Below are 27,512 nucleotides of genomic sequence, written 5' to 3' on the forward strand. Positions count from 1 at the left end.
AACAAAGCAAATACTGATTCAAAGTATGGATTGTCATACCTTTCTGAACTCGTTATTAAATTTCCTAACGATTGGCATTTAAACCTTGACAATTTATTCATTTTTAATTTTTCGCAAAAAATCATGGGGTACCCCCTTATAAAAAAATTAAAAATTGGCGAAAATTTTATTTTTCCAAAATTACACGGAAAGTTTTATGAATTTATAGCAAATTTTGTTATCTGTTCAAAACAGTATGAATTTTTGGTGTAGGACCATTTTTGGCCAAGTTACAGCAAAAAAACCAAAAGAAAAATTCCAATTTTTGTCAAAAACTGAAATCCCGAATTTGAAATCCCGAATTTCCAAAAAAAAAACAAAACCCGTTTTTTCGCTATAACAAAGCAAATACTGATTCAAAGTATGGATTGTCATACCTTTCTGAACTCGTTATTAAATTTCCTAACGATTGGCATTTAAACCTTGACAATTTATTCATTTTTAATTTTTCGCAAAAAATCATGGGGTACCCCCTTATAAAAAAATTAAAAATTGGCGAAAATTTTATTTTTCCAAAATTACACGGAAAGTTTTATGGATTTATAGCAAATTTTGTTATCTGGTCAAAGCAGTATGAATTTTTGGTGTAGGACCATTTTTGGCCAAGTTACAGCAAAAAAAAACAAAAGAAAAATTCAAATTTTTGTCAAAAACTGAAATCCCGAATTTAAAAAAAAAAAAACAAAACCGGTTTTTTCGCTAAAACAAAGCAAATACTGATTCAAAGTATGGATTTAACTATCCAAATAAATAATATCAGTAGGCCTATAGCTTTTCTGCCAACTGGTTTGCCTCCTTCTAATCATTCCAACTATAGACGTCGATCCGAAAACTTGTCCAATATGACTTCCATTAACCTGCTTGTGATTATCTACGTGACCATGGTGATCTTTGGCTACTGGAGGGCCGAGGCCAGACGCCCATCGAAGAAGCTGAACTACTACAACTACGACGAAGAGTCGGATGTCTTCGAGCGGCAGTTGGATACGGACTATCAGCTGCAGCCGAAGTCGCACTCCGGCGATGAGGAGGACCCCATGGACGAGGCCCTGGACACCTCGGACCTGGAAATGGGGCTGCAGAGTCGCTTTGGCCGGAAGAAGCACCGTTCGCAGCGCAAGCCAGCAGCCGCCAGGAAGTTCCCCTCATCCTGGTCCATGCTGGTCAACGAGGCTCACGAGGGGGAGAGGCACTTCGATTCGGACTTCAAGATGATCGACGAGGAGGAGGAACAACATTAAAATGCACACAAAGAGACCACATAAATTCCAATTCATACGATTCTCACACACACTGACCTAATTGATTTATTTCTTATTGAGCGTTTTTTCCTGCTTTTGGATAATCATGTTTTAATCATCGTTCACATAAATACACTAATACACCAAATATTTTGTTTAAATATCTACTGGGATAAATCAAGGAACTAAACGGAATTTAATTTAGGAAAATATTTCTTGATTTTTACAGGGAATGATTTTCTTCATTGAGAACTTTTTACATATAATAAAATGAACTTAAATTAAAGTAGATAAAAGGCAAAAAATATACAAACGTAATAATTAGCAAACAAATATCTTCCAACTATATTAATAAATATATAAATTCTATGTTTTCTGTTGAAAAATAAAAATATATTAAACTTCTTATGCCACCATTGAATTTTTGTAAATTTCACATTAGAAGCCCGTTTAAATTTAAAGCCAAAATGTGAGTCCATATTCGCATATGGGCAACATTCAATTTGTTGCTCAACTTTCTGCCACATCATCGAATCGAATCGAATCAACTTTGACTGATTTTCCTGTTGAGTCAGCTGGAAGTTTCACCCCCGTTTCAGCCCCTCGTCCTTTTGTGTCGACTGAATGTGTCGAATGGCGCCAAATCGGAGCTGGGAAACTTTGGCGGAGGTGTCAAAGCCAGTCAATCATTCAGATCATTCGGTGCACCCGGCTGCAGTGCAGTCCACACCCACTCAGCCAGGAGCTGAGCTCTGTCAAATTAGTGCAGCCTATTTCAGTTGTCATAGCTTCCGGCCACGCCCCCTCAGCCACCGCCCACTAAGGGTGCCGGAAAAGCTGGAACTTTTGGCACTTCAGTTTGTGTGTGAATTTTAGGGAGGTAGGAAAACGAAGTAAGTACATTGAACTTTTAATAAATACCCTAATGAATTTATTAAGAATATCTAATACATTTTATTTTAAAAAAAACTTAATATTTATTAAGTTTAATTATAATTTATTAAAAAAATGTTTACGAATAATAAATACCCTAATACATTTTTAAAGAATATAGTTTAATTATAAATATTTTGTAGGTAAAAAAGTTTAAATTTGTGAAATAAATATTTTATATTTTCGAGCTTAAACTTTAATTGCATTCCATTCTTTCGTTGCGAAACCCTTTTTGCTGATGGACCTTTTTCAAAAGAATTTTCTAAACTTTCACCAAATTGTGTAGGTGAATGTGTGTGCCCTGCGAATGTGTGTGCGTGGGCTGGCGTGTGTGTGAGCTTGTGGGTTTTCTTATTTGCCAAGCGCTTGTCGCTCGACTGGCCCCAAAAATGGCTCAAAGCAATTTTCAAATTGTTTTCACAATCACAACGAAATCGATTTGCAAATATACACAACCGACCCCCCTTTCGGAAATCGACGACAACAACAACAAGTGCCACGCTCATTTGATGTGGCTCCTCTTGTACTTGCTGCCCAACCATTTCTAGCCACAATTATTGTCCGTCGTGTAGTTAAAATGTTGATGGGCTTATGGCCTTTGCCTTTGCCTTTGCGTCAAGGATACGCAGGATTTGCTCCTCGGATTTCCGGCGATTTATTTCCGCTGATAAAGTGCGATTTGAAAGGCGATTTGCACAAACAACAAATCTCTCCTTTGTCCGCTTTTCTCGGCAACCGATTGGTTTTATGGCCATGTCAATTGTTTTGTCGCCTTTTCTTTGCGTTATTTTTATGAGGGTCTCTTTCTTTACTTTTTTGGCGTGGGTTTCTTTGATGGCATGGGTATAATAACTTATCGAGGGCTCAACGCACTTGGCTGGCTAAACATCTACCATCTACAACTTGCCTGTCGGTTTTTATTAAATTTTTGCGCCCGCGACGTTTAATAAACGAGAAATAGCTGGCATAGCCGCGCGCCACATGGCGTATACTTGATGTGTCAGGCGCGCGGACGGGGGAAAATGCGGCAAATGAGGGGAATGAGGGAAATGAGTGAAAAGCGAGAAGAGAAGGGAACCGAGCCGAACCGCAGCTTAAATGCCAGTTTAAAAACGCTATGTGGGCCATGTCGACCAAAACTGAATTATGAATGAACGAAAGGTGGAAAAATGCGGCAGCTGCGACAGTGAAACTGAGAGAAAAAATTAAAAAAAACAAGTTTAATATATAATTAATATTAGCTAAAAACGTCTCTTTAATTAATATGTTTAAGAGCCTAAAAGGCTCAAAAGTCTTTCAAAATAAACCTGACTTTTATTTTATGTTTATTAAAAACTCGATTTAAGTCTTGTTAAAAATTACAGAAAAATATACAAAAAAAATTTACAAAATATGAAACGTAATAGTAAAATATAAGAAATGTGAAATCAAATACTTCAAATAAATATATTTAAAAAACTATTTCCTAACCATTTTTCTTAAAAAGGCCCAGTTTTGGCATAATATACTAAATTAAATTTAAGGTTTTAACACCATAACACATTTTTCCTTTTACTATTTAAGTAAGAAATGATTTTGAAATGATAATTGATTTTTCTTATAAAAGCCCAGTTTTGGCTTGCTAATAAACTATATATTCTTGAATATTTAAATATTTTTTCTTAATTTTTGAGCAGTGCAGCAAACGAATCCTTGCCTGCCTTGCACTTTGCACTTGTCTCGGCAAGGTCAGCGTGGAGGGTGGTGGGTTGAGTGGGTTAAATAGAGGGTAGGGGGATGCTGCGGTGCCTCTCGTTTGCTGCCGCTCTGAACTTGAACTTTGTCAGACCGAAAACAGATGCTCGCTGTCTGCTAAGTCGGCTTTAATTATGGCAGACAACACTTTGCACGCTCCTCGCAGGGAAAACAGGGCACTGGAAAAAAAGAGGAGTAGGAAGGGGGTCTAAAAAAATATACAGGTCTTCAGTTACCACCGAGCAATTAGGGGCGAGGCTACAAATTCTTCACACGCGCCGCACATAAATTCGCTGGCCAAGGGAAAGGGACAACAACAATGGGGCAGCTGGAGTCGGCGAAAGAGATAGAAAACAAGAAGTGAAAGAGACAAAGAGAGAGCTGAGATGGCGACAAGAATTCCCCCTGCATTCTGTCATATTTTCCGCTATTTATTTAAGGCCAAAACTTTTCCCCCCATCTTGTGAACAACAAGTGAAATATGATGCCTGCCTTCGCGCCTTACCTTTAGCTCTATATATAGATATATATATATATGGACCCCACATAATCATATTCATGACAATATAATGGCATCGTTAGATGGGCACACAAAAGTCGGTCGCCTGGAAGTCCTAGGCAACCGCAGAAGCAGAAGCAGAAGTCGCTTTCATTTCATTCCCTTCCACTTTTCGCCAACGGCTGTCCATTAGCCAAGTCAGCGGGTCCGCCGAAAGTATGTCTATAAGGGGAGGATTCTCCAGGTTTTCCTAGGACGGCGAGGGGGGTGGTTCGGATTTCAGGACACGTCGAGACTGTAAAGTTTTCCGGTGCTTCCGCCGAGGTCTCTAAATAATTTTATTACCACCACGTTGGCGCACTTAATAATTGTAAACAATAATGGCAGGTGGAAAGAATGGCCCGTATTATGAGTCAAATCAAAAAAAAAACAAGAGGTCGGAAAAGTACTTGATAATTTAATATAATGCTAATAAATAAATGGCTTCTTCTTGATTATTGTAAGCCGCAATAAGACCATTTAAATAAAATAAAAAGCCTTCGTTATTTATTTCTTAATATAATTTTATATTATATTATATATCTGACCACTTTTTTCACCCACATTTTAAGATTTTACTATTTTTACTTCCCGGGCTCTTAAAACATTAATAAAGTTAAGTATTTCTTATACTTACCGAATGCTGCTTGAATTTTTTTCGGAATTTTTCAAACATTTCGTGTGAGTATTTTGGGTTTTACATATACACAAAGGTACATACATATATACATATACATATATATATGTTTTGGGGAGAGTGTGTGAGTGTTGTGGGTGTGTGCGTGTTTTCAGGGGGGTTGGGGGGTGGGAGTAGAAGAGAAAAAGAAAAAAAATATATAAATATAAATTTATATATATATATGTAAATATTTATCAAATGATTGCACATTTAACATGATGAGATTTATTTGGTATTTTTTTTTGTTTTGCTTTGTTTTTTTCTTTTGTGGGAAATTTAAGAAACATGAGAAGGGCTTTGTGGGTGTGTGTGTGTGCGTGTGTAGATGGCATGCAGGAAGCTAGAAAGAGATAGACAAAGGTCTGAAAAATACACTAAAACAACAAACAAACGGCATTGGAAAATGGGAGAATTCTAGGACTTACCTGGGTCAAAAGTCACCGGCAGGGAAAATCTAATAAAACGAAAAAGCTTTTGACAGGCAATCAGGGGTTGCCGCTGGCAGCTGTTAAACGCTGACATCTATTGATTTTGACAATAAAATATGCGTTTCGAGAGCGAGATTTGCACCCCTTCAACCCCTTTACCCCTTTTTGGCACCCCAAAACAAAACAATGAATGATATGCTCCACAAGCTGAAGTCTCTATACTCTTAGAGTTACTACACAAAAAAAAAACACGGCGAGCATATACAATTGAGATGCCGAATACCACATAATAAGTTTATTTTGTTTGTAAGTTCTTGCTACAAATAATATATATGTAATGCACTTTTATTATAAACATTATGAAAATTAATATTTTCTAATAAATGAAAAATCCCTGTGTCACAAAAAGTGATCAGGTTAATAATACCTCCTGTTAGGATATCAAAAGGGGTGAAGAACCCAAAACATTATTCGATTGTTTGGCCCTCTGTTTCAGTTTCAGTTTCATTTTCTGTTTCAGTTTATGTCTCAGTCCGCCTGTTGCCAACCAAACCAAATGTCACGTTTCGTTTTTATTTCAATTTGCAATGCGAGCTGCGAGGGCCCCACAAATCTGATTTTGAACTCAATCAAGCGTGTCAGGGCCCAACGACTAACAGTTACGGCCATGCCACGCCCCCACTCACGCCCATTCAAGCCCACTCACGCCCACTTCGCCACGTTAAGACCACCGGAAAACCACAGTGGAGTGCAGGTAAATGGCGAAACAATTTAGCAACGGTCTTTAAAAATTCACAAAAATGCGGAAATTATGCAGAAGTAAATAAATAAATCTCTTTGGCAGGAATATACAGCTGTGAAAAAAATAATAGCACCACTAACCCAAAAAAATTTTAACTAGTCACCCTACTCACATTTTTTAACTTTTTTAACTTTCCAAAACGGGTTTTAAATAGTAAGACTAAACATAATTTGAATATGAAAAAAAATGTTAGCTTTATAAAATGTTTCTGGACTTATTTAAGAAAATCTATGCAAAACTGGAAAAACGTACGAAAAAAATAATAGCACCACTTCTCTAAAAATAGAATAAAAGTTAGAAAAATGACAAATGGGTAACTTAATCTTTAGTTGGCGGTAGCTAACAAGTAAATCTAAGTTTAAAGTGTAAATATCTTTTGCGATTTTTGGATATAATGACTTACTATCGATTAAACAAGCCAGGACCCTACCTTTAAAGGAATTGGGGCCCAAAACTCATGATATATTTTGAAAGTTATTCGGAAATGATTTAAGACGTTTTAGATTAACTGTATAAACTGTCTTTAAAAAAAAACTCGAAGATTTTTTGTTGTGTTATGGTCAAGCGAGTACACAAGTCAATGTATATTGCTTACTGAGTACTTTCGAACTCTTTCTTTGCTATCCTGACCTCGATCCTGGCCGGATTTTATTGCTCAAAGATTCATTTAAGAAGTATTTTGTATTCAGTTTAAGCTACCAATTACTACCGTATTACTATTTACATCATATGATGATTCATGAACGATGTATTCATCCGTATAGATCTTACTTTAAGAAGGAAAAACAAGCCTATGTTAATACTAGGTCCATGCTCAGTAAATGGATGTTTTGGTACCATGTTCTTGGTCAATTTAGGTGTTTAGAAGACACATGACTTATAAAAAGGATTTCTTCTTACCCAATTTAACTTTGCCTTCACACATTCTCATAAGTTTGCGGGCATTCATTTGTAAGTTTTTTTGACGAGCCCTATGCCCTTGTAAATGTGTTTCGCATTTCGGCTAGGATTTTTTTTTTAAGTGCATGTTTTATAAATTTGTTTATTGAAACATTATCTAACTATTAAAATATTCGATTTTATTTTAAGCACGTGTTTTAGTTTAGTTTTGGCCCTGATAAGATTCTTTGTGCTTTGTGATATAACATTTTGGAAGGAAAAATGGGCCCGGACTCGGTTTTTCTGTGTTATCCCTCAAAGTTTTTGCCATTCTTAATGAAGATGATCCAAAACCTAACCAATCAAACCGGTTTTCATGACCGTTTTCCATCCAATATGTTTCTTTTTTGAATATTTTTCTTTTCCAACTTGGAAAATTTTCCACATGTCGTTGTATTGCCAAATGGTAATCAATTTGATGTCTGGATATCAGGAGAAGTTAGTTTTAGTCAAATCTCATAAAATATATCCTTTATACACAAGAATATTAGCGCATCGTAACGTTTTTTTTAAAGAAAACGGAAGTGGTGCTATTATTTTTTTCGGCCTTTTTTTGACTTTTTTTCTTAAAATCTAAAAAAATTATATGTAGACCATATTTTTGATATCCGTATCAATTTTTTCAAATTGGTGGAATACTAATCAAGATAATAAAAAACACTTCTTATAAAAAAATCCCCGTTTTCCACATATTTCTTTAATATTAAGAACCTGTGACGAAGTGGTGCTATTATTTTTTTCGCAACTGTATATTGACAGACATAAAAAGTCTAAGTGAATTTCAATCTAAGAGATTTCTGTGTCTTCTCTTCACAGATAAAATAAAATTAGGGTTGTTGGATATATAGAAAAGTGAGCTGTAGGAAAATCAACAAAAACAACTCCTAAAGTAATTTAAATCTATAAATAATTAAATTTGAAACCATGAATAGTAGTCTCGGTCAAATTCATATAACTTTTGGGCTAAAAATAAATTGTTGCATACTTTTAGACACCTAATTTTGTAATGTTTCCTAAAGATTTTCTTTCCTTATTAAAATGTTAAATTAAATAAAATTGAAGCTGCTGTATTTTTTAGACTCGCCCCACAGTGGCCACTGACCACTGTGATTTAATGCATCCGCATGTGTTGTTCATGTCCCTGACAATGGCTTTGGCCTGGACTTTGGCCACTGCCTGTGGACACAACGTGCAGTGAATTTGATTCGATTAACGCCGCCCAGTTGGCATTGCCATGGCCATTCCCATGGGTGGACCGTCAGACCATCAGACCATCAAATGCATCCATCATCCCGAGATTCAGTGGACAGCAAACTCAATCATTCATGCAATACCGAAATGTTGCCTATTTCGTTGTTTCGCCAGCCGTGTGCATCTCGTTGCATCTGTTAGATGCGAAGCTCTCCTGGCCGAATCGGATCACATTTAGTGGGCGACCTTGCCACCCACATTGCAAATCAATTTGCCAAATGGCACTGCACATATAATACATAATATACATTCCAGGGCCGGGTTATTGCGAATCAGAAAATCATTGCGCTTCGATTAAAACTGTTTGGCCATCTTGTAAACATTTCTATAACACGCTTTTTGCGGATAAATGGGAAATGCGATGGAAAATGCTATGGAACATGCCGGAGTGGAAAATGTGGCTGCCTGTCGATGCACAAGATTACAGATTTTCGATTTCCTTCACCAACACAGAAGCAGAAGAAAACACATGAGCGCACTGGCGGAATCGTTTTCCTTTTAATATTTTTCCATTTTCCTCAATCACACAAAATGTCATAATGGGACTCTAAAATACTCTTTAAACACAAAGCTGTTATAAAAATTCCCATTTGGGTTTCTAATGGATTTTGGCAGATATTTAATTTTCTCATATAGTTTAAAAAAAAAGTAAAATATATTTATATTCAAAAGTAATCACTAATATTCCTGTGCAACAGAATATATTTAATATCTAATCTAATTATAAGATTTTTAACAAAGAAAACAAGTTTTCCATAAAAATCTAAAAATATAAAACCGAAATTTGAAAGTAACTTTTTTAATGTTTTAATATTTTTGTACCGCAGAACAGACTTAATATTAAATTCTTTGTGAAACAACTAATTTATTTGTGAGATTAGAGCGCCAATGATTTTTTTTATTATTTAAAAATAGAAAGCATATTTTCTTTGGCTAAGGCAAAATACCGATAATTCTGGGAATTTTTATTCATAAATGGCTGGCCATTCCTGGAAATTCCAGAGCAGCTTGACAAAGCGAGTCTCCCGATCAGTGGAAGCCGCTTAGCTGAAAGAGGGAAACTGCAACTGCATCGCCTTTTTTATCATCCTTCGTCGGAATAACCGCCCCCTAAAACCCCCCACTTGCCTCGACACATGTTCTTTTTACGCTTTTATGGCACATAATCAAATGGTTGGATTTGGCTGTTTAATGAGCTTGTTCCACATCAACTGGCCCGCACACACAGAGCCACACTATATATGGCACTACGATATGGAAGACATAAAAAAATATCATATTACCACCGAATGGCAAACTAAAGAGTGGGGTTTTTGAGCTGGGGTGCTAATCCCCTTTCGCTATGCAGTAAAATTTATGTGCGCATTTTATTGGTTCTAAAAAAGAACGAAAATTAAAGAAAATGTGGGAAAATGTAGGAAAATGTGGAAAAGCAAAACATGCACATCAAATGGGAGATGGGCAACGAGATATGGGCAGGGGAGTCCGGGCCAGAGCTTTATTTTTAATTTGATTGAATTCAGTTTTGTTGGGGTTTTAATTAAAAAGGGAAACAATAAAACCCGACTTACGTACAGTTGCTTCGGGGGAAAGAAGAAGGCCACCAAACAGTTTTAAAATATTTTAAATTAGCCTCCTTAGGAATTATTCAACATATTTTGCCTGCAAGTCATGGCTTTATTTGATAATGATTTTATTTCAATGTGCTTCTAAAATATTTTACAAGGTATTCATTAATTTGTATATTTTTTTAACCGAAAGAAAATTAAGTTAACCGTTTTTCATTTTAAGTTAGTTAGTGCTTTTTAAATATTATTTTAAAGTATTTATTCACATTTGTATTTTCTGGCAGAAATAAAATTAAGTTGGCAGTTTTACATTAAAAAATTTAATATTTTATTGCCTTTTAGTTTAGATATGAGATACAAAGTATTCATTCATAATTGTATTTCCATGCAGAATGAAAGTAATGTAAATAAATTGAAGTTGTGGTAAATTCCATTTTTTACGGTTTTCGCTTTAACTCACCGTATTTTCTAGGCTTTCAACATATTATTTTTAGTGAACTTTTAATTTGATTGAATTTTTGGATTCGTTGCCGTTTTTAATTAAAAAGGCAAACCCAATAAGGCCCGACTTGCACTTACTTTCAGTTGTTTTGTGGCTTTCCCTCGGCAATTTATTTGCTCGCCCACTAACTTTCTGCAGTTGCGGGCAAACTAAAATGGAAATTGTGTGCATTGTGTTGAGGGCGGCAGTTGGAAGAAGCTGTGGACTCAGAAAACAGGGAACAAGAGCCAGCCGCTTAATTAACGTTGGGTTGGCCAAGTTGGAATCGAGTTGGCCACATCAAAGTGGCTATCAAGAGCTCTCATTATCAGCTGAGGTCTTGGTCGAATCGAAAACGATTCAAAATATTTTATGGTTTCCAGAAATATTACCCATTATACGAAAGACAAAGGTTGCCCACTTTGAATTTTAATTACAATTTGTGACTAAAGGTTCCCATAATTTGTTGGTTTTTAATTCAACATCCCACATTCAAAATTTCTAATTAAACATCATCGATAAATATTTTTGGTTTACAAGTGCACACAAAAATCAAATTAAAATCAGATTTATTCATTAGCATTCACAATGTCCAAGTTTAATTAGCAAAACGATTTTACCTTTGTCTCATTTGCGGTAACATCACTTTCGTCGACAATGTTGTGGATATTCAGAACCATTTTATTTCACTAGCACTAGTTTCATCCGACATTTAGTATTTGTCTTTGGTATTTGGGGGTTTCGCGGGGTGAAAGTGGAAGTGAAAGTGGATGAGAAGGAAAAGCTGCGGCCAAGCTGGTCGAAAGGCAACTAACTTCATTCAAATAAATACTAGCAATATATATATCGAGGCACCTCCGAAATTTACATATATACGGAAAGGAAAAAAGAGTTAGATGGGGGGTGATACTTACGCTCCTTTGGGAGGGGGGCTTAAACCTAGGCTAAAATGGCTAAACGCAGCCGACGTATTTTAGTTGTAGGAGAAAGTGAGAGAGCTTGCAACTACTTTTCAGCTAATGACAAAAATTGTGTGAGCAGAGTAAAGTAGCAGAGGAGAGTTTTTTATTATTATATATTTTTTTTGTTTGGTTTTCTGTTTTGTTGTTTGTTGACGCCCACTAAAGCCGTTTCAACTAGTTAAAGTATTCGAGAGGTAAAGTGTGAACAGGAAAAAAATAGAGCAAAACGAAAGCCAAGCTAAATATTTGTCTAGCTAAAATGCAAAAGGCAACGAAAGTTATGCGCTTCAGTTTAGTTTGCCTTCTTGCTTTTTATTTTGCTAAATACCCTTGCAGTATACTTTTAAAAAATATTTTAATATATTTCATATGTTTACTTTCAATACAGCCTAAACTTTAGGTAAAGTTATTAAGTAACTCGATTTTTCATATGTTTACTTTCTGTATATCCTGTATTTTATATGAAGTCATTAAATAATTTTAATGTTTTTTTAAATTTATAATTCAACCAAATTCGAAAATATTTTTCAAGCGTATTTGTAAGTTTTTCTAATAATTTCACCATGCGTAGTAATAAACCTATTACTTATTTCTAAAAAAGTTTTACTTTTAAAAAATATTCTTTTAACTTGAATGTTGGTTCCATTTTCTCTGCAAGGGTATTTCGAAGCTCTGAACTCCATCAGTTTTGGTAGTTGGCTTATCTATTTTTTGGTAGTGAACATCACGCACTTTGCTACTTAGTGAGGGGAAATAGTCAATGTTTTTGTATGTGGTTTCTCTGTTTGTTCGGATGAGGGGCAGTGGATGATGGGTGGGTGATTCGCTGGTAATTCGTGGTACTCACCCCAATCCTCCCGAGCAGCAGGGCGTCCATTTCGCCACCGTTTTGGGCCACTGGCACTGTGGTTATCACCGATATGGTCGGCTCCTGCTGTCCACTCAAATCGACCGACATGCCGCTGCTTTTACTCAACTATATATTTCTTTTGTGAATATATGTTTGTTTTCCGATCGTTGTACTTTTGCCGAAGTATTAATTTGGGCGACGGTTATGGTTATTATTATTTTACGGCTACTATTATTATTGTTATTATTCACTGGGTGCTCAGTCGTAGTCGTCGTCGTTTTTGGCAAAGCGGAGAACAGAAGCTGCAGCAAAATTCCATGAATCGAGGGTACTTTTAATTGAATTACTAATTGCCAGTGACAGGTCAGCGGAGAAAAACCGAATCAGGGCCCAAGTGGAATATTCAACTATTAATTGGCAGTGGCGCGTGCCGATGGCCAGCACAAGTTGGCCAACATAGAACCGCAAAAGTTGCCAATAACAATTAGGAAAAAATGGAAGCGACCGCAAAAAAATATGATTTTATGGTCAGCTTTTGTGGTAACAAAGAGAGAAAATTCCGGATGAACAAAAAATAGATATCTAATGGATAGAGCTAAGCTTACAACCATTTCTTTTGTTATTATTTTATCCATACATTTATTTACCCTTACATTTGGTTTTAAATCGGATTAACCTTAAGCCATTATAAATATTTTTTTTCAACGCTTGCTAATCAGATTTCCTGGAAAGCGCTCCTTTGATCTGCATTTGCAAAAACCAATGCTCAAAGGCTTTCTTTTCGAATTATCCGCTTGAAATCGCATTAAAATTCCCCGAGATATTGAGCTTTACAGGGTAGCACAGGATGCTGACAAATAACAATTCCAATAAGCCGCGATTCTAATTAAACATGACGAGCGATTCTCGAGGGAGGGGGAAAGCAGCGGAGAAAGCTGTGGAGAAAGCAGCGAAGAGCAGCGACCCGGCACGTCTGTCAATAAACCCGGGAAGACATTCAAGACATATGACAACTGACAGTCCCTGAGGACAGCAGTGTTCAAGACATTAGTGGATTAGATTAAATTCTAATAGATTAAGTTCTAAAGTTTTTTTATAGGGCATAACTTATTTATTTAGTTTGTTAGTTAGTTTAACAAAAATTCCCGTGTGAAAGAGACAAAAATGTTTTCATTCCGAGATAAACTACTACATTTCTCTAAAACAAATTAAAAAAATATTTTAAAATATTTTTAATTTTTTAACGTTAAGTTCTTAGTTAAATACTTTATTTCAAATATATTTAAATTACATTTTTAGCAATATTTTATTTAAATCTCATTTATCGCTATTAAATATATTATTATTTTGAATACATCTGTATAGACATATACCCTACACATATTTATATACTTTACATGGCGGCTGGTGCTGACACGTTGAAAATTCCATTTTCAAAGCTAAAACGTCTGTTTGTCCCCAATGATTATGCCCCCCATTTCCATTTCCCTTTTCGCATTTCCCATTTTCCACCTGCACCACGCGTCGTATGCGCAATTTGTAAACGCTGAAAATTTGTATTAACGGCATTACACACGCTTTACGAGCAGCCAGGGAGATGGAATAAAAGCCAGAACGAGCCAACAGCAAGCAGGTAACCCACACGGCAACAAAAATTAAGTGCTTTGCACTAAAAATAATCAGATTTAGCGAAAAACCCAAAGAATAGCTAATAATAATATTTTTCAAAAATCATTTTGGTTTTAGTTTATAGGAGCTACTAAATATTTAAGTAGCTCAAAGTAGTTAAATAGTTTTTGAAATATTTTTAAGTAAGCTTAAGACCACCAATACTTTTCGCTCAGTGCACCTAAGGTGACAACTAAACGGCTGTGAAATTGTATTTGTTTTTTTACATTTACTTGGCGCCGGGCAAAAAATGTGTCACCTCAAGTTGAACAGGCCATCAAAAACACAAAAACAGCGCGAAAGTGAGAAAATAAAGCGAAGTGAAGGAAGTGAAACTTTTCGCCAGAATTGTGTATTGCCACAGAAACTTTCTCGATGGAAAAATGATTGAGTACATAAAAAGATAAATGCCGGAAAGGTGTAAACTTTCCCGGCGGTAAGTTATGAACTCCATCGAAAAGCAATTCCTGTTGACAATCAAATTGAATCGACTGATGGCGGTCAAGTGGAGGAGTCCCCAAAAAACACATAAATATATCCACATACGTGTGGGAAAATGGGTAGATGTGAAAATGTGAAATCCAGCGCCCACGCACTTGCTAATTTGGCTTTAATTTGCATTTTAATACGCAATATTCATAATGGTCCCAAGTCAAACAACGAGGCGCATGCGTGATGTGCGAGCGAAAAAACCAAGGGAAAGCGGAAAAAAAGGAGGAGAATAAAGGGGGGACGCACTCGTATCATCAGCATTAATATGCAAATCAAAAAATGGGCCCAGCAACGCACTGCATACGTAATTATGCAACCGGAACGCGGAAAAACGGAAACAAGGATTCAGATTCAGATTCAGGCGGGTATTCAGACTCAGATTCAGTTTCAGCCCAGTTAAAACCAGATGCAGTCAACGGATTTCGCACATTCATGTCCGCCGCTCACAGTGGTCTTTATATTTTTATTCATTTCATTTTATATTTTACCCCAATAAATACAAATATGAAACCTCTTTTCTATGCCTTTTGTTTGCTTAAAAAATAATAATTACTAAATTAAATTATTATAAATATTTTATAAAATTTTATAAAGCTTTTTTTCCACTCAATTTAATTTGACTTGAATTGTAATGGACTAATTATTATTTAATTATTTATTATTTTCTTTCCTTACGAACTTTTTTCCCTTCTACCAATTTCAATGAGTAAATAAAATTCATAATTTAAATAAAATAAAATTAGTAAATCACCCGCTACAGCGGTAGAACGTCTTTCCACTGCCACGCCCATTTCGACGGCCACTGCCACGCCCCTCACCTGGGGACCCCCCCGCCCCTTAAGGTTCCTCATGCATGTCGAGCGCTCTTCCAAAGAAGCGAAGAACGAGCGGGGATACTGGGCTAATTGGCAGGAGATGGTAATTAAATCAGAACAAGTATTCACCCACAGATCCCTGAACCAAATGTGCAAACTGGATTTTATTTGAATTAACTAAGCGAGGGAAACTAGAAATTATATTAGACAATTTTTATGGGAAATAAAGTTAATTCGAAAATGTTGAAATTCTGTTATACTATCTATTCTTTTCTATGGTCAGGGTTATTATGTCCAAATAATAATTATTAATTAATTAAATGTATAAACACGATCATTAGACATCGGATTGTATTCTAAGCAAACATTGATTAAATATAAATTGGGATAACAATTAGATTTAGGATTTATATATATATTTAACGATCATACTTTGCAGGGTATTCCCGGAGTCGTATTGCCCTTAAAAAACCATAACCAGCTGAGGATAAATAGAAATGTGGTGGTGGGGCGACAGGCAACAACCAAATGGTTTCGGCCAGTCCCGGAGAAAGTGGAGAAAGTGGAGTGGGAAATTATGCATGAGCGCCCCAGTGGTTCGCAAGTGCAAAAATGCGAAATGCAAAATGCGAAATACAAAATGCAAGAACCCCTCTAAACGCCGGCCATGTGCAATTGAGAGAACGCTTTCAACTGTCAAGTTTGCCATGGCGAAATGCAAATAATTGACAGGGACTCCCCCCCTGAGTATCCAAGTATCCAAGATCCGGCATCCGGATACGGACTCAGATTCAGATACAGATTCAGATTCAGATACAGATCCCGATTCGTATTCGTATTCGGTGGCTTTCTTGTGTTTATTTACTTATTTTCTTGCCTCGTTCAAGCGCCATTAGCAGTGGCAAGCAGCTCCTGGCCAGTTCTTAATTTGGCTGTATTTTTTTTTGCCTTGCCCTACGGCTTTGTCTCGCCTGAAATACAAAAAAAAAAGGAAAAAGGAAAAAAAATAAAGAAATGGCCGCAACATAATTTCCGCTTTGGCTGCTTTGACCAACTTATTTTCTCTTCTTTTTTTTGGCTTAATTTTCCTACGCGCTTTTCTTCTAATTTTCATTTGAACTTTTCGACGGCGGAGGCCAGAGGAAAAATGTTTGGCACGCTTCGTTAGTTGCCGCCACCCAGCGCCTTTCCCTTCTCGCAGGGCGCGAAATTTCCACTTTGTTGGTCTTAATTAAATTGCATTGAGAAGCTGCCGAGGATTCGAGGGGATTCGGGGACTCGGGAGTCTTAGAAGGAAGCACTTAAAGTGCCAAAGCTGGCGACACTGCTCCTCCTTTTCAATTGCTGCGGCTTCGCTCCGCCAATCGCTCATAATTACAAGTGTTCCGTTCCCCAAAGTTCCCCCAAGTCCTCTGAATTCAGCACATCACATCGATTGAAATTCAGCTGGAACAATGCAGGGTGAAAAGTGAGGGAGCCACATGTCTAAGATACAACATTTAATTGAAATTCTCTGAGAAGTAGAAGAAAATATCACAAATTATCATCGCAACCATAGCAGAAAACCGACTGCTTGCACTGCTTCGTTCCAAAACTTTCTTTAACATCATCTTCCTTTTTGTAGGTAATAATAAATAATTTTTAATAGATTTAATAAATTATTTACAGCCTTCAAAATGTCTATAAAATATTTATAATATATTTTATTTATAATATGTAATATAATATGTTAATTTCAAAAAACCAACAGAACTTTTTTGGCAGCTTTCTAAAAACTTTTTTGGATATATTTGTTTGATGAAAATCAAAATGTTATATCTGTTTCATAGAACTATAACTTTTTACAATGACCTAATGACACCAAATGAATTTTTAAAATCAAATAAACTATTAATAGCCCTAAAAATTTCCATAAAATATTTAAATAATATTTACGCAATAATATATTTAATCTACTTAGCTGAAATCGCTAACAGAACTTTTGTGACAGCCCTCTACACGAATTTTTTGTTAGAACTTGCCACCAATTTTACAAACTGATTGCCGGCGTGTTTTTAAACATTCCTCGGGCTGTGCTTTTTATGCCGTATGCCACATGCAAATTGAGTTTCGCTTCGGTTGGATCGTTTGACATGTTTAGCCACAGATTTGCAGCTCGGATGTCACGACTGCGAATGCGAATGCCGCAATTGGGCGCTTAATTGAGCGGAAGGTCGCCATCGCCATCGGTGGGAAAGTTAATTAAAATGCGCTTTTGAGTTATTCAGATATTTATTTGCACTCGACTGACGCCATATGAGAAATGCATTTTTAATGTGACACCACAGGAAAGGAAGGGAAAGGAGCGTGTGTGTTTGGCTTTGGGTTTGGGTTTGGGTTTGGGTCAACTGCAGTCTGCAGCATTAATTGCTCTGTGGGGTGACCTTCGGCCACAACCTACAAGCGACCTTCGTCTGCCTTCCTTGGCAGCTCCTCCTTCTCCGCCCCCTTCTCCTGCTGGAAACGAGACCTATCCCTTGTCGTCCTTGCCCTTCGTACCGCCCCCTTTATGTCCTTGGCTCGATTCCCTGACCACCTGCAGCAGCTGCGGGCCATTTGGGATTTTCTACGAGAGCTGCTGCAGCAGCAAACAACTAAGAAGCAACAAAAAATAACATGGAGAGCCATAAAAAAGAGCTTCAGTTGCTGTTTCGGCTTCGGCTTCGGTTTGTGCAAGGATGGCAGGGCAAGGATTGCCCAGGATTCCCAACCCAAGGACAACCCGTCGGCATTGACGGATTGTTTCAACAATTTGAGCAAATTTGCCCAGTCAAACAGAAAGCGAAAGTTGGTTTTTTTCTTCTTTTTCTCTGGTATTTTGATCAAATTTAGACAACACCCAAACGTCTTGTAGACAGACACTGCGAGAAATAAATTAAATTAAACTATATTATTATTTATTATATTTTGGATATTTTTACAACCCATCTTGTAAATCGAGAATCTTAAAAGAAAACAAACAAATAGATATATTTAAAATATATAAATGTTCTACTTGTTTAGAAAATAATCAACTAAAATTAATGTCCAACTTTCGAGTTAATGTTTTACAAATATTTTTGGTATTTTAAAATTTTTTTTAAAAATACCCATTATTTTTAACTGTGTAGCCCTAGTAGAAAACAGCAGTGGCAATAGAAGTAGCACTCGCTGATTGCTTTCCATGGCCAACTCAAGTTAAGAGGACAGCAGAGCCGCAGGATATTCCACTGGGTTTGTTGTTTCGAGTAGGCCAAAAAAGAAACGGAGAAGGAATCAAGAGATTGTGTAGATTTCAGGCTATTTGAATGAGAATTCGTCCGGCAGATTTGAGCCTCCCAAAAACCATAATACAATTTGTAAAATTTTGAAAAAATCTTATACAATTGGATTAATGTGTGTTTCGTATTTTCAGTTAAATCTCTTTAACTTTTCTGCGCTCTTTAAGCGATTCAACAATTTTTTGTTTGTTTTATTTTTCACACCACGAATTTTTTAGCCTCATCAGCAAATATTACTGACTCCGAAGGCTACGGCCAAAAGTTCTTAAGCCGAATTGTTGACCCATTTATGCCGCTGGCAACGTCATCCTCATTAATATTACCGAAAGAAATTTTCGAGTACTTTATTGATGAATCTATTAAATAAACCATATATTTAAATGCTTATTTTACAGGAAATAAAATTAAATAAATTTAGTTTGGCTTTAAATTTAATAATAACTAAAGATATTTAAAAAAAACAGATAACAAAAAAAATGTATAAATATCTTATTTAATATCCACTTAATTGGTTCAAGTTCCTTTTCTTTGATTAGTATGAAATTCAGTTATTTAATTTTGTATTGTCTTTGCCAATTTTTTATTTGCAGTGCACCATCATCGTCATCGTCATCTTCATGTAGTCATCGCTCGATGTCGATGTCGATGTCGAGCAAATCACTTAAGCGCACTTAATTATTTGCACAAGTTTCGTTTGGCTGCTGATGCCTCCATGTCCTTTTGGCCCCCTTTCAGGCCCCTCCCCCCTTTCAGCCCCCCTCTTTTGGCCCAAGTTTCTGCCATCCTGGTCCTTCTGCACCCTCGCATCCTTCTGGGCACGTTCCACTTGCGTTACATTTCAATCGACTCGACTCGAATCGCATCGCATCGAATCGAACGGAATGGGGGGCGCACAACGGCGCGTATGAGTGATATGACACGTAATCAATAAATAACGGCAAACGCCCTTAAGCCCCCTCCCCTTTGGGGGTGGGGGGGTGTGGCACATCGATAACTCGTGGAACTAGTTCCACTGGGAAACTTGCCTTAATTGAATGACGGACTGGGGGGAAAAAAATGAGAAAACTCTGTGAGCGAATTAATAAGTTATGATTCAATCAAAAAAGTGTTCAAGTACTTGATTGGGGAATACAATTAATTGCACTTGAGTTGGACAATCTCTTAGCACCTACAGCAAAAATAAAGTATTTAATACGATTTATTTTTTCTAAAAAAAATGTATTAAATTAGCATCTCAAAAGTGTGACCATTTCACCCGCTCAAATGCTTAATAGAGTTTGTACACTTGACATGCAATCGCCATTAATGAAAACAAGTTCGCCAACTCAATGAGCCATGGTCAACACGCCCCAGAAACCCGGGGTGAACCCAATCCAGCCATCCACCCACTCGCTCCACTATCCCATGCATAATTACTTTTTCGAGAATGTCTCGAGGGCTGTTTACTTTGCTAAATGCCTTGAAATTTTGAACAAGATTTCTGGCTTGATTTGTTTTCTCTCGCCCTTGTACTTGTACGCTTTGATTTTCTGCTCTGTTTTTCTGTTTTGTGCCGCGGGGCGTATGATTAATATGCGTGAATTAAGTCAAATCGAATCGAATCAATCAAGACCAAAAAAAAGTGAGAAGAGCGAAGGAAGAGCAAGAAGAAAAATGGCCAAGCAAATACGTATAAAAACACTTAATCTGCATGGCCTAATGACGAAATATACAGCCTCTATATCTAAACCTCCTAAGAAAAAAGAGAAAAAAAAAACAGCGAAACCGAAACCGAAACCAAGAAAGCATAATAAAAGCAAGGCTCTAAAGTGCCGACTTCCGGCCGGGGATAATGCAGGAAATAAAAGGGTGGCCAAATGGAGGCCCGCCGAGCGACTGGGGCAACAATGTGACACATAGTAAATTTTTATTACGACCCCCTCTGTATGCCTCCCCCTCCTAGTCACACACACACAACGCACTCTCGGTCACTAATGCAACGACATTTTTATTACGGCCCAAAAAGCGAAAGCAGCCTGAACTCCGGAGTCCAAAGTCCAGAGTCCAGCGGCCTTTTACGTCCGGCGATGGTGTCAATTTTTATCATGTGCTCTGGCCCTGAACCTAGAGCAGGAAACCCTACCGCTACCCCTCAGTTCCCAGTTCCCAGTTCCCAATTCCCATCACCATCCCCATCCCACACGAATCGTATCCCTTTTCATTCCCACCCTGTCCTGCGGCCCTAAATTCGGATTTGGCCTTGTTTTTGTTGATTGCCCTTTCCCGGGAAAGGTCATTGCGACTTAGCCACTCGCACTCTCGCCCAATTTCTCAAGAAATTAAAGTCTTTCGCATTACAGAGCATCCTTAGTATACAATTCATTGAGTAGCATGAGAACTAAGGTATATAAAGTATGCAAAATACTTTAAGAATTATTAGCTATCAACTATGAAATGTTATCGATACAAGTATGAATTTATCATTACCTTTTAAATCCAGAAGTGTTATATATCGCCCAAAATCTTGGTCCTTAAAATATGTTTGTTTATAAAAGCTTGAAAAATTATCGAGAGTTTGCCATTTTTCGATATTTAACATGTGTTTTTCCTGGAAAACATTGATATTATCGAATCGATATTGCTATCGATTTTATCGATATTTTTAAGCCCTTCTTTGTATCCCTACACTTTTTAATTAGTTTAGTCTCACAAATTAGACCGCCTTCCTTTTCGAACTTCCAGGATATATAAAATTCGTCTTGCCAGTGTTAATTGGCCGCTTTCCTGTTTTCCCTGTATTTTCTTTGCGGATATTTTCGCAGCAGCTTTTTTTCTGCCTTCCTGTTGTGTTTTTCAGCTTAGTCGGCGTTTATTTGATTTATGGCCAGGGCCGCTAAGATTTTTCGGGGGGTCAAAGCAGCCGTAATGATGTCCTGTCTTGCTGTCCAGCTGTCCTTCTATCCTGTATCCTGCTGACCAGTGATGTGATGTCGACTGGCCCCGAGGGTTTCGGTTTTGGTTTCGGTTTGGGTTTGGGTTTGGGTTTGGGTTTCGGTTTTGGTTTGGCTTTGGGTTGGTTTTGGCTTTGCTTGCGGTTCCAGTTTGGTCTCGGTTTCGGTTTTGGTTTCCGTTTTCATGGATGAATCCCGGGTTCGAGTCCGAGTCCGAGTCCAGGGTTCCAAGTCCGGGGGCCCTAATTAAAATCGACACTAAAGCCGGCCGTTTAAGCCGGGCCAATTTGCTGACAATGAAAAATGAGGTGGCAGCCCAGAAGCATTTTAACCGAACGGGTATACCTACACTTTGCGAAAAGCATAGCCCAACAATTTAGGAAATAATATTTGGGATATTTTTAGTCAATATCTAAAAGCTTTGTCTTGAGTAAAAAAAAATTAAGTTTAAAACTAATCCCTAAAATTAAACAATTAAATTAAATAAATGCTAAAACTTTAAATATAATATTTTTTTTATATTCAATTGAACGATAAGGTTTTTCCCCAGTGTATATCTAGGCGTCTCTAAGAACTGATTGAAATTCTCGGCGAGTAAATAATGTTAATAATTGCAGCCGCAAAAATGTAACAGCAACAGTCTATGAATTTCAAATTTCACGTTTGCTTCGCAGGTCGGAGAGTATTTTTCGGGCCGTCTGAAGATTTTGGTTTGCTTCCTTTTCTTTTCTTTTTTTTTCTTTTTTATTTTTGTTGTTTTCGGCCCCCGACAATTTGAATTTGAATATTTTAATATTCATGAAAATTTTTGGCATTTTATGGGGGGATGGCGGCGAGAAAAGTTTCTTCTAATTTGCGGCTTGTGCTAATGAAAATTAAATGGAATTGCTTAAAGAGTCTGAATTAATGTTTGACTTTATCTAAACGAAGCTTGGCACACATAATTAAGCAATTTTCGTGTGCAGTCGCAGGAAAGGAGAAAGAGAAAGGGGCAAGGAGAAAGAAGAAAGTAGAAGGAGAATCCGAATCGCAATCGGAGGTCCTGGGTAAAATGCATAAATCAGTTGGCTGGCTGACAGGCTGTCTGAATGCTGAATGCTGGATTCTGGATTCCCCACTTATCCATTCTAGAATTGCCTAGTTGCTCGGGGCCACAAATCCTTTACATATATCAGCTCCACCTGCGCATATTCAACCTTCCCACATCCTCGGGATCCTCATCCTTTCCATCCGAACTCGTGGAATCCCCTTTGGCCAGTGCCCGCATAATTGTTTGTTATTTATGATATGTTGTATATGTTTTATATGCTTTATAGATGCCAAAGCTCTGTCTTTGATGTCTGACGCAGGCTGGTCTGAATTGTGAATCCTGAATCCGAAATCCTGATGCCAGGACCTCTTGCTGGCATTCATATGTGGCAGTTCATTTGAAACGAATTAACAAGAGGACGTCTGGCGATGAAGGCTGCCATCGATGGAAATTTGTTGTGGGCAAAATCAAGTGAAAAGCAAGGGGGTGGCACAAAGTTTTCCACAAACTTTCTGTGTAACCATTTACTCTCGCTTCCATGGCAACTTATCTTCTTATCTAGTTTAAAGCCTTTTATGTCTTTGGAAACTAATTTAATAAATAAACTTTTGTCTGTGTGCTTTGGAATGATGATCGAAATGGGTATGAAAATAGATTTAATTCAACTATAATCAAAGTTAATCGAAGGTGAAATAAGTATTCATAGCCTTGCACCATTTAAAGGGAAACCATAAATATTTATTTTATTTATTGATAATACGCTTTTCCTGCAACGCATTACTCCCATTTAATTTGAATTTTCCCGGAAATTATCGCCCTTTCCTCGGCGAGTGCAATGTTAATCATACGCACCGTTGGACGAGTGCAATTAAAAGAGGACAGAAAAGGAGGAAGGAAGGAAGCCCGCCAAGGCGGAGAAACTTCAATTGGTCAATTGCTGTAAGCTAATTTGATTATCGGATCATTACGATGAAGTGGGAATTGGGGATGGTGAAAAGTTCGGGTGCCGAGTGGAAAATCAATGCAAGAGATTAACAATTACACGCAATTGCGGTCACAAGTGAATCGAAATGGAAATGGGAGGGAAAATGGAAATGAAAATGAAAATGAAAATGCACTGAGAGGTGGAACAAGAAAAGGCACAAAGGACTGACTAACTGGCTGCCTGACTGAATGACTTTCAGACACAAAAGACGTTGGCCATAACGATTTAATGTTGGTCTATACAATGGTCTCAACAATATTTGCAAAAGCACTGAGAAAAACCCCTATCAATTCTTTAATAAAAAATCTTTAGAAACATTTTCGCAAATTTTCCATTTTTTCATCATGATTTTTTGCGAAAAATGTCAAAAAAATAAAATGTCCAGGTTTAAATGCCAATCGATTGGAAATTTAATAACGAGTTCAGAAAGGTATGACAATCCGTATTTGGATCAATATTTTCATTGTTACGGTAAAAAAAACCAATTATTTTTTTGTGACAAATTGGGATCTGGCTTTTTGGTAAAAATATGAATTTTTCCTTTTCGTTTTTTTGCTGTAACTTGGCCAAAAGTGGTCCTACATCAAAAATACGCACTGTTTTGAACAGAGAACAAAATAATAAATAAATTCATAACACTTTCCGTGTGATTTTGGGAAAATAAAATTTTCGCCAATTTTTAATTTTTTTATAAGGGGGTACCCCATGATTTTTTGCGAAAAATTAAAAATCAGTAAAATGTCAAGGTTTAAATGCCAATCGTTAGGAAATTTAATAACGAGTTCAGAAAGGTATGACAATCCATACTTTAAATCAGTATTTGCTTTGTTTTAGCGAAAAAAACCGTTTTGTTTTTTTTTTGGAAATTCGGGATTTCAGTTTTTGGCAAAAATTCGAATTTTTTCTTTTGGTTTTTTTGCTGTAACTTGGCCAAAAATGGACCTACACCAAAAATACATACTGTTTTGAACAGATAACAAAACTATCTATAAATCCATAACACTTTCTGTGTGATTTTGGAAAAATAAAATTTTCGCCAATTTTTAATTTTTTTATAAGGGGGTACCCCATGATTTTTTGCAAAAAATGTAAAAAAAATTAAATGTCCAGATTTAAATGCCAATCGATTGGCAGTTTAATAACGAGTTCAGAAAGGTATGACAATCCATATTTGGATCAATATTTCCATTGTTAAAGTCAAAAAACAAATTATTTTTTGTGGAAAATTGGGATCCGAGTATATTGTACAAATTTGATTTTTTCTGTTTGTTTTTTTGCTGTAACTTGACCAAAAAATCCGAATTTCTCTCAGTGTTTCTTTGCTTGTAACTTGTGTACTTTGACGAGTGGGTGTGTGTGTTTTATTCTTTTTTCTGGCTACGATTTATTTCAAGTGCGTTCAACACTCGATTGCAGACGCTGGCCAAGTGAAAGCCACAAGGAGGAGACGCGAGACGAGCCACCATTACCATTTCCACTTCCACTTTCTGCCGCCTTTCTTCTTGCCTGTTATCGATAGTCATTGTGTGCCACATACCCCCACTCACTCCCTCACTCGAGACCCAAAGTTCTTTATTGATGGCGAATATTACGCCAACTAAGCAAATTAAATTGTTTACATTGACAAAGGCCAAAAGGAGAGGACCAGCAGGACAAATGGCGTGGGTGGCGGTGGACGGGGGCGGTGGTTGTTCGAAGTGGGCGTGGCACATGACGCACAGCTTGCCAAAGAGAGGAGAACAGAACAGAACAGAACAACAAGTAACACACACACAATGGCAAGCCAAGGTAGCCAGACAACAATGGGCAGCATTCAGTAGTCCTGGCCCCCATTTTCCCATTTCCCCAGTTTCCCACTTACCCCACTTTTTGTGTGTGCAGTTTCACCCCCTTTTACCACCCTTTTCTTCTTCCAAAGAAGACAAAATAGATGCACACACTTTTCCAAACACTTTTTGTAGTACTGGAGCCAGGGGGCCGAAGGACGAACGAAGAAAGGAATTCTCCTGGTGGCCACTCAGCAGGTCGGAATTATGCACAGTGATAACTGGCTAAGTCGGCCAGCACCAGAAAGTTGGAAATTAACAAAGTTTTCAACTCTATGATATCCACATCGCATATTACACATTTAATCCAAAAAGTTGTTGAAAAGTTATGATATATGCTATAAATACGGTCAATTGAAAAAAATCTCTTGCTAATTTTTTGGGATTTTTTTTTTTGGTTTTATGAATACTTAATTTATTTATTTTCAATTATTTTTTTAATAAATATTTCTTCTAAATATTTGCAGGTATATTACTACCTTTTTTCGTTAATTTTAAATAATTTATGCAGTTTTTAAGAACTTACAGAACTATATAATTGTAATTGTAATTCTAATCTTGTGCAATATATAATTTTCAAGTAATCAATAAGAATATATTTTTCCTTGTTCCTGTTCTCTTTGCGCAGTCCTCACTGTACCAGTCAGCTCGAAAGGGAGCTGCAAATGTTTTATTGCCTGCCAAAAACACTGGGAGCAAAGAAGGAGCAGGTCCTGGGATGAGGATGGTGATGCTGCCACCGAAGGATAGGCTTCGTTTTAATCGAGTTGATTATAAGTAGAGTGACAAGTTTCAACAGCATTAAAAACTATGTCCCAACAAGGATCTGCCTGAGTGTGTGTGTGGCAAAATGTTTATACAGGATTCAGGATTCAGGTTCCCAAAACCTAGACACACACACACGCTCAACGCGATTTGCGGTTGGCAGCGTTTTGGGCCACAATTTCCCATTTCACAACAACTTTGATGGCCTCCGAATGCAAACAAATCAACACAAAATTCAATGGGGCCACTAGTCCCAAAATCTTGGACAGGAAAAAGGGGATGAGGGGAGGGGGGGGGGGGTATCAGACTGTCCAAAATGCTCTTTGGCCTTCAATAATAAAGTCGGGCATAAACGGCTTCCTTTTCTTTCCTTTTCGGCCCCATAAAAGGGCCAACGTAATATGATAATCAAACTGAGTGCCAACCACGAACAAGTTGAGTGACCCCCGCTGCCCAGAGGCGTGCGAAAAAAGGGGGGAGGGGGGTCCAAATCGAACCCTTGGCAACCTTCTCAATGAGCTTTTGGCCATTTAAAACAATTTCATTTGATTTGGCAAAGCGGAAAAGCGTAAGCAGTTAAATAAAAGTGCTGCCAGAAATGACTTTATTAAATAACTATTAACATTGTTTCGACTTGGGCATACCCTTACATACCCATACACTCGCAAAAAATTAAATGGCTAAAATGTTTTCATTATTATTCAAATAAAATTTGCAAATTATCTTAATTTTATTATTATATTTAATTTTAAAAAAATCAAATGAAAGTAAAGGGTAATTGGAATTTGTTTTTGGTTCTCAACAAAGTCGGAAAAAAAATTCAAGCTGCCACCATGTCCTTGTTTCAAATCCTATTAATTTAAATATTTCAGAATTCCCCTTTTTCCATATGAGATTATTTTATAAAAATATTCATTTCCCATGAATACTAAAAAAACCCAGCATATTCTTAAATATTCTTGGGGAAATTTAGGTCCCAACTTAACTTGTTTTTAACATTTTCGTGGGTCGTTTCCAGAAATATTTCGTCAGGAAATTTAAAAAGACGTAGACCAAGTCTTGCAGCCCCCAAAAAATCTCTGACTAAGCCGGCGACTCCACTCTCCACACTTTTCACGCAGCTGCATTCAACAAGCTGCAAGAGTCGACCTCCACGGGTCAAGGGTCAGGGCCAATGTCATCTGTCGGTTTTTTGGGGCTGATTGCCTCACACCCCACGCTTCGCTTGATTTCGCTTTCGTTTTCCCTCTGTTTTCT

General features: G+C 37.1%; 2 protein-coding genes across 3 annotated transcripts in view; one reads left to right on the forward strand and one right to left on the reverse strand.

The window, feature by feature from the left end:
* LOC108062317 (inactive dipeptidyl peptidase 10) overlaps nucleotides 1-27,512 on the reverse strand; it is a 109,836-nt gene that overhangs the window by 60,988 nt on the left and 21,336 nt on the right. Inside the window, exon 2 of one of the 2 annotated variants that reach the window (XM_044392562.2) lies at nucleotides 12,443-12,747. The exons of the other annotated variant lie outside the window; for it this stretch is intronic. Coding sequence (XP_044248497.1) covers nucleotides 12,443-12,553 — 111 coding nt within the window. The 5' untranslated portion in view covers nucleotides 12,554-12,747. The remainder of the gene's footprint in view (nucleotides 1-12,442; nucleotides 12,748-27,512) is intronic. 2 annotated transcript variants of the gene reach the window in all.
* Nucleotides 825-1,428, forward strand: LOC108062318 (uncharacterized). The gene has a single exon (XM_017148927.3). The coding sequence runs from the start codon at nucleotides 882-884 to the stop codon at nucleotides 1,278-1,280; it is 399 nt and encodes a 132-aa protein (XP_017004416.2). The 5' UTR covers nucleotides 825-881; the 3' UTR covers nucleotides 1,281-1,428.

This window comes from Drosophila takahashii, chromosome X (genome assembly GCF_030179915.1).
Source record: "Drosophila takahashii strain IR98-3 E-12201 chromosome X, DtakHiC1v2, whole genome shotgun sequence".
Lineage (NCBI taxonomy): Eukaryota > Metazoa > Arthropoda > Insecta > Diptera > Drosophilidae > Drosophila > Drosophila takahashii.

What these genes read in the sequence shown, in the direction of transcription:
- LOC108062318 (XM_017148927.3), top strand. Translation starts at nt 882, where the DNA reads ATGACTTCCATTAACCTGCTTGTGATTATCTACGTGACCATGGTGATC.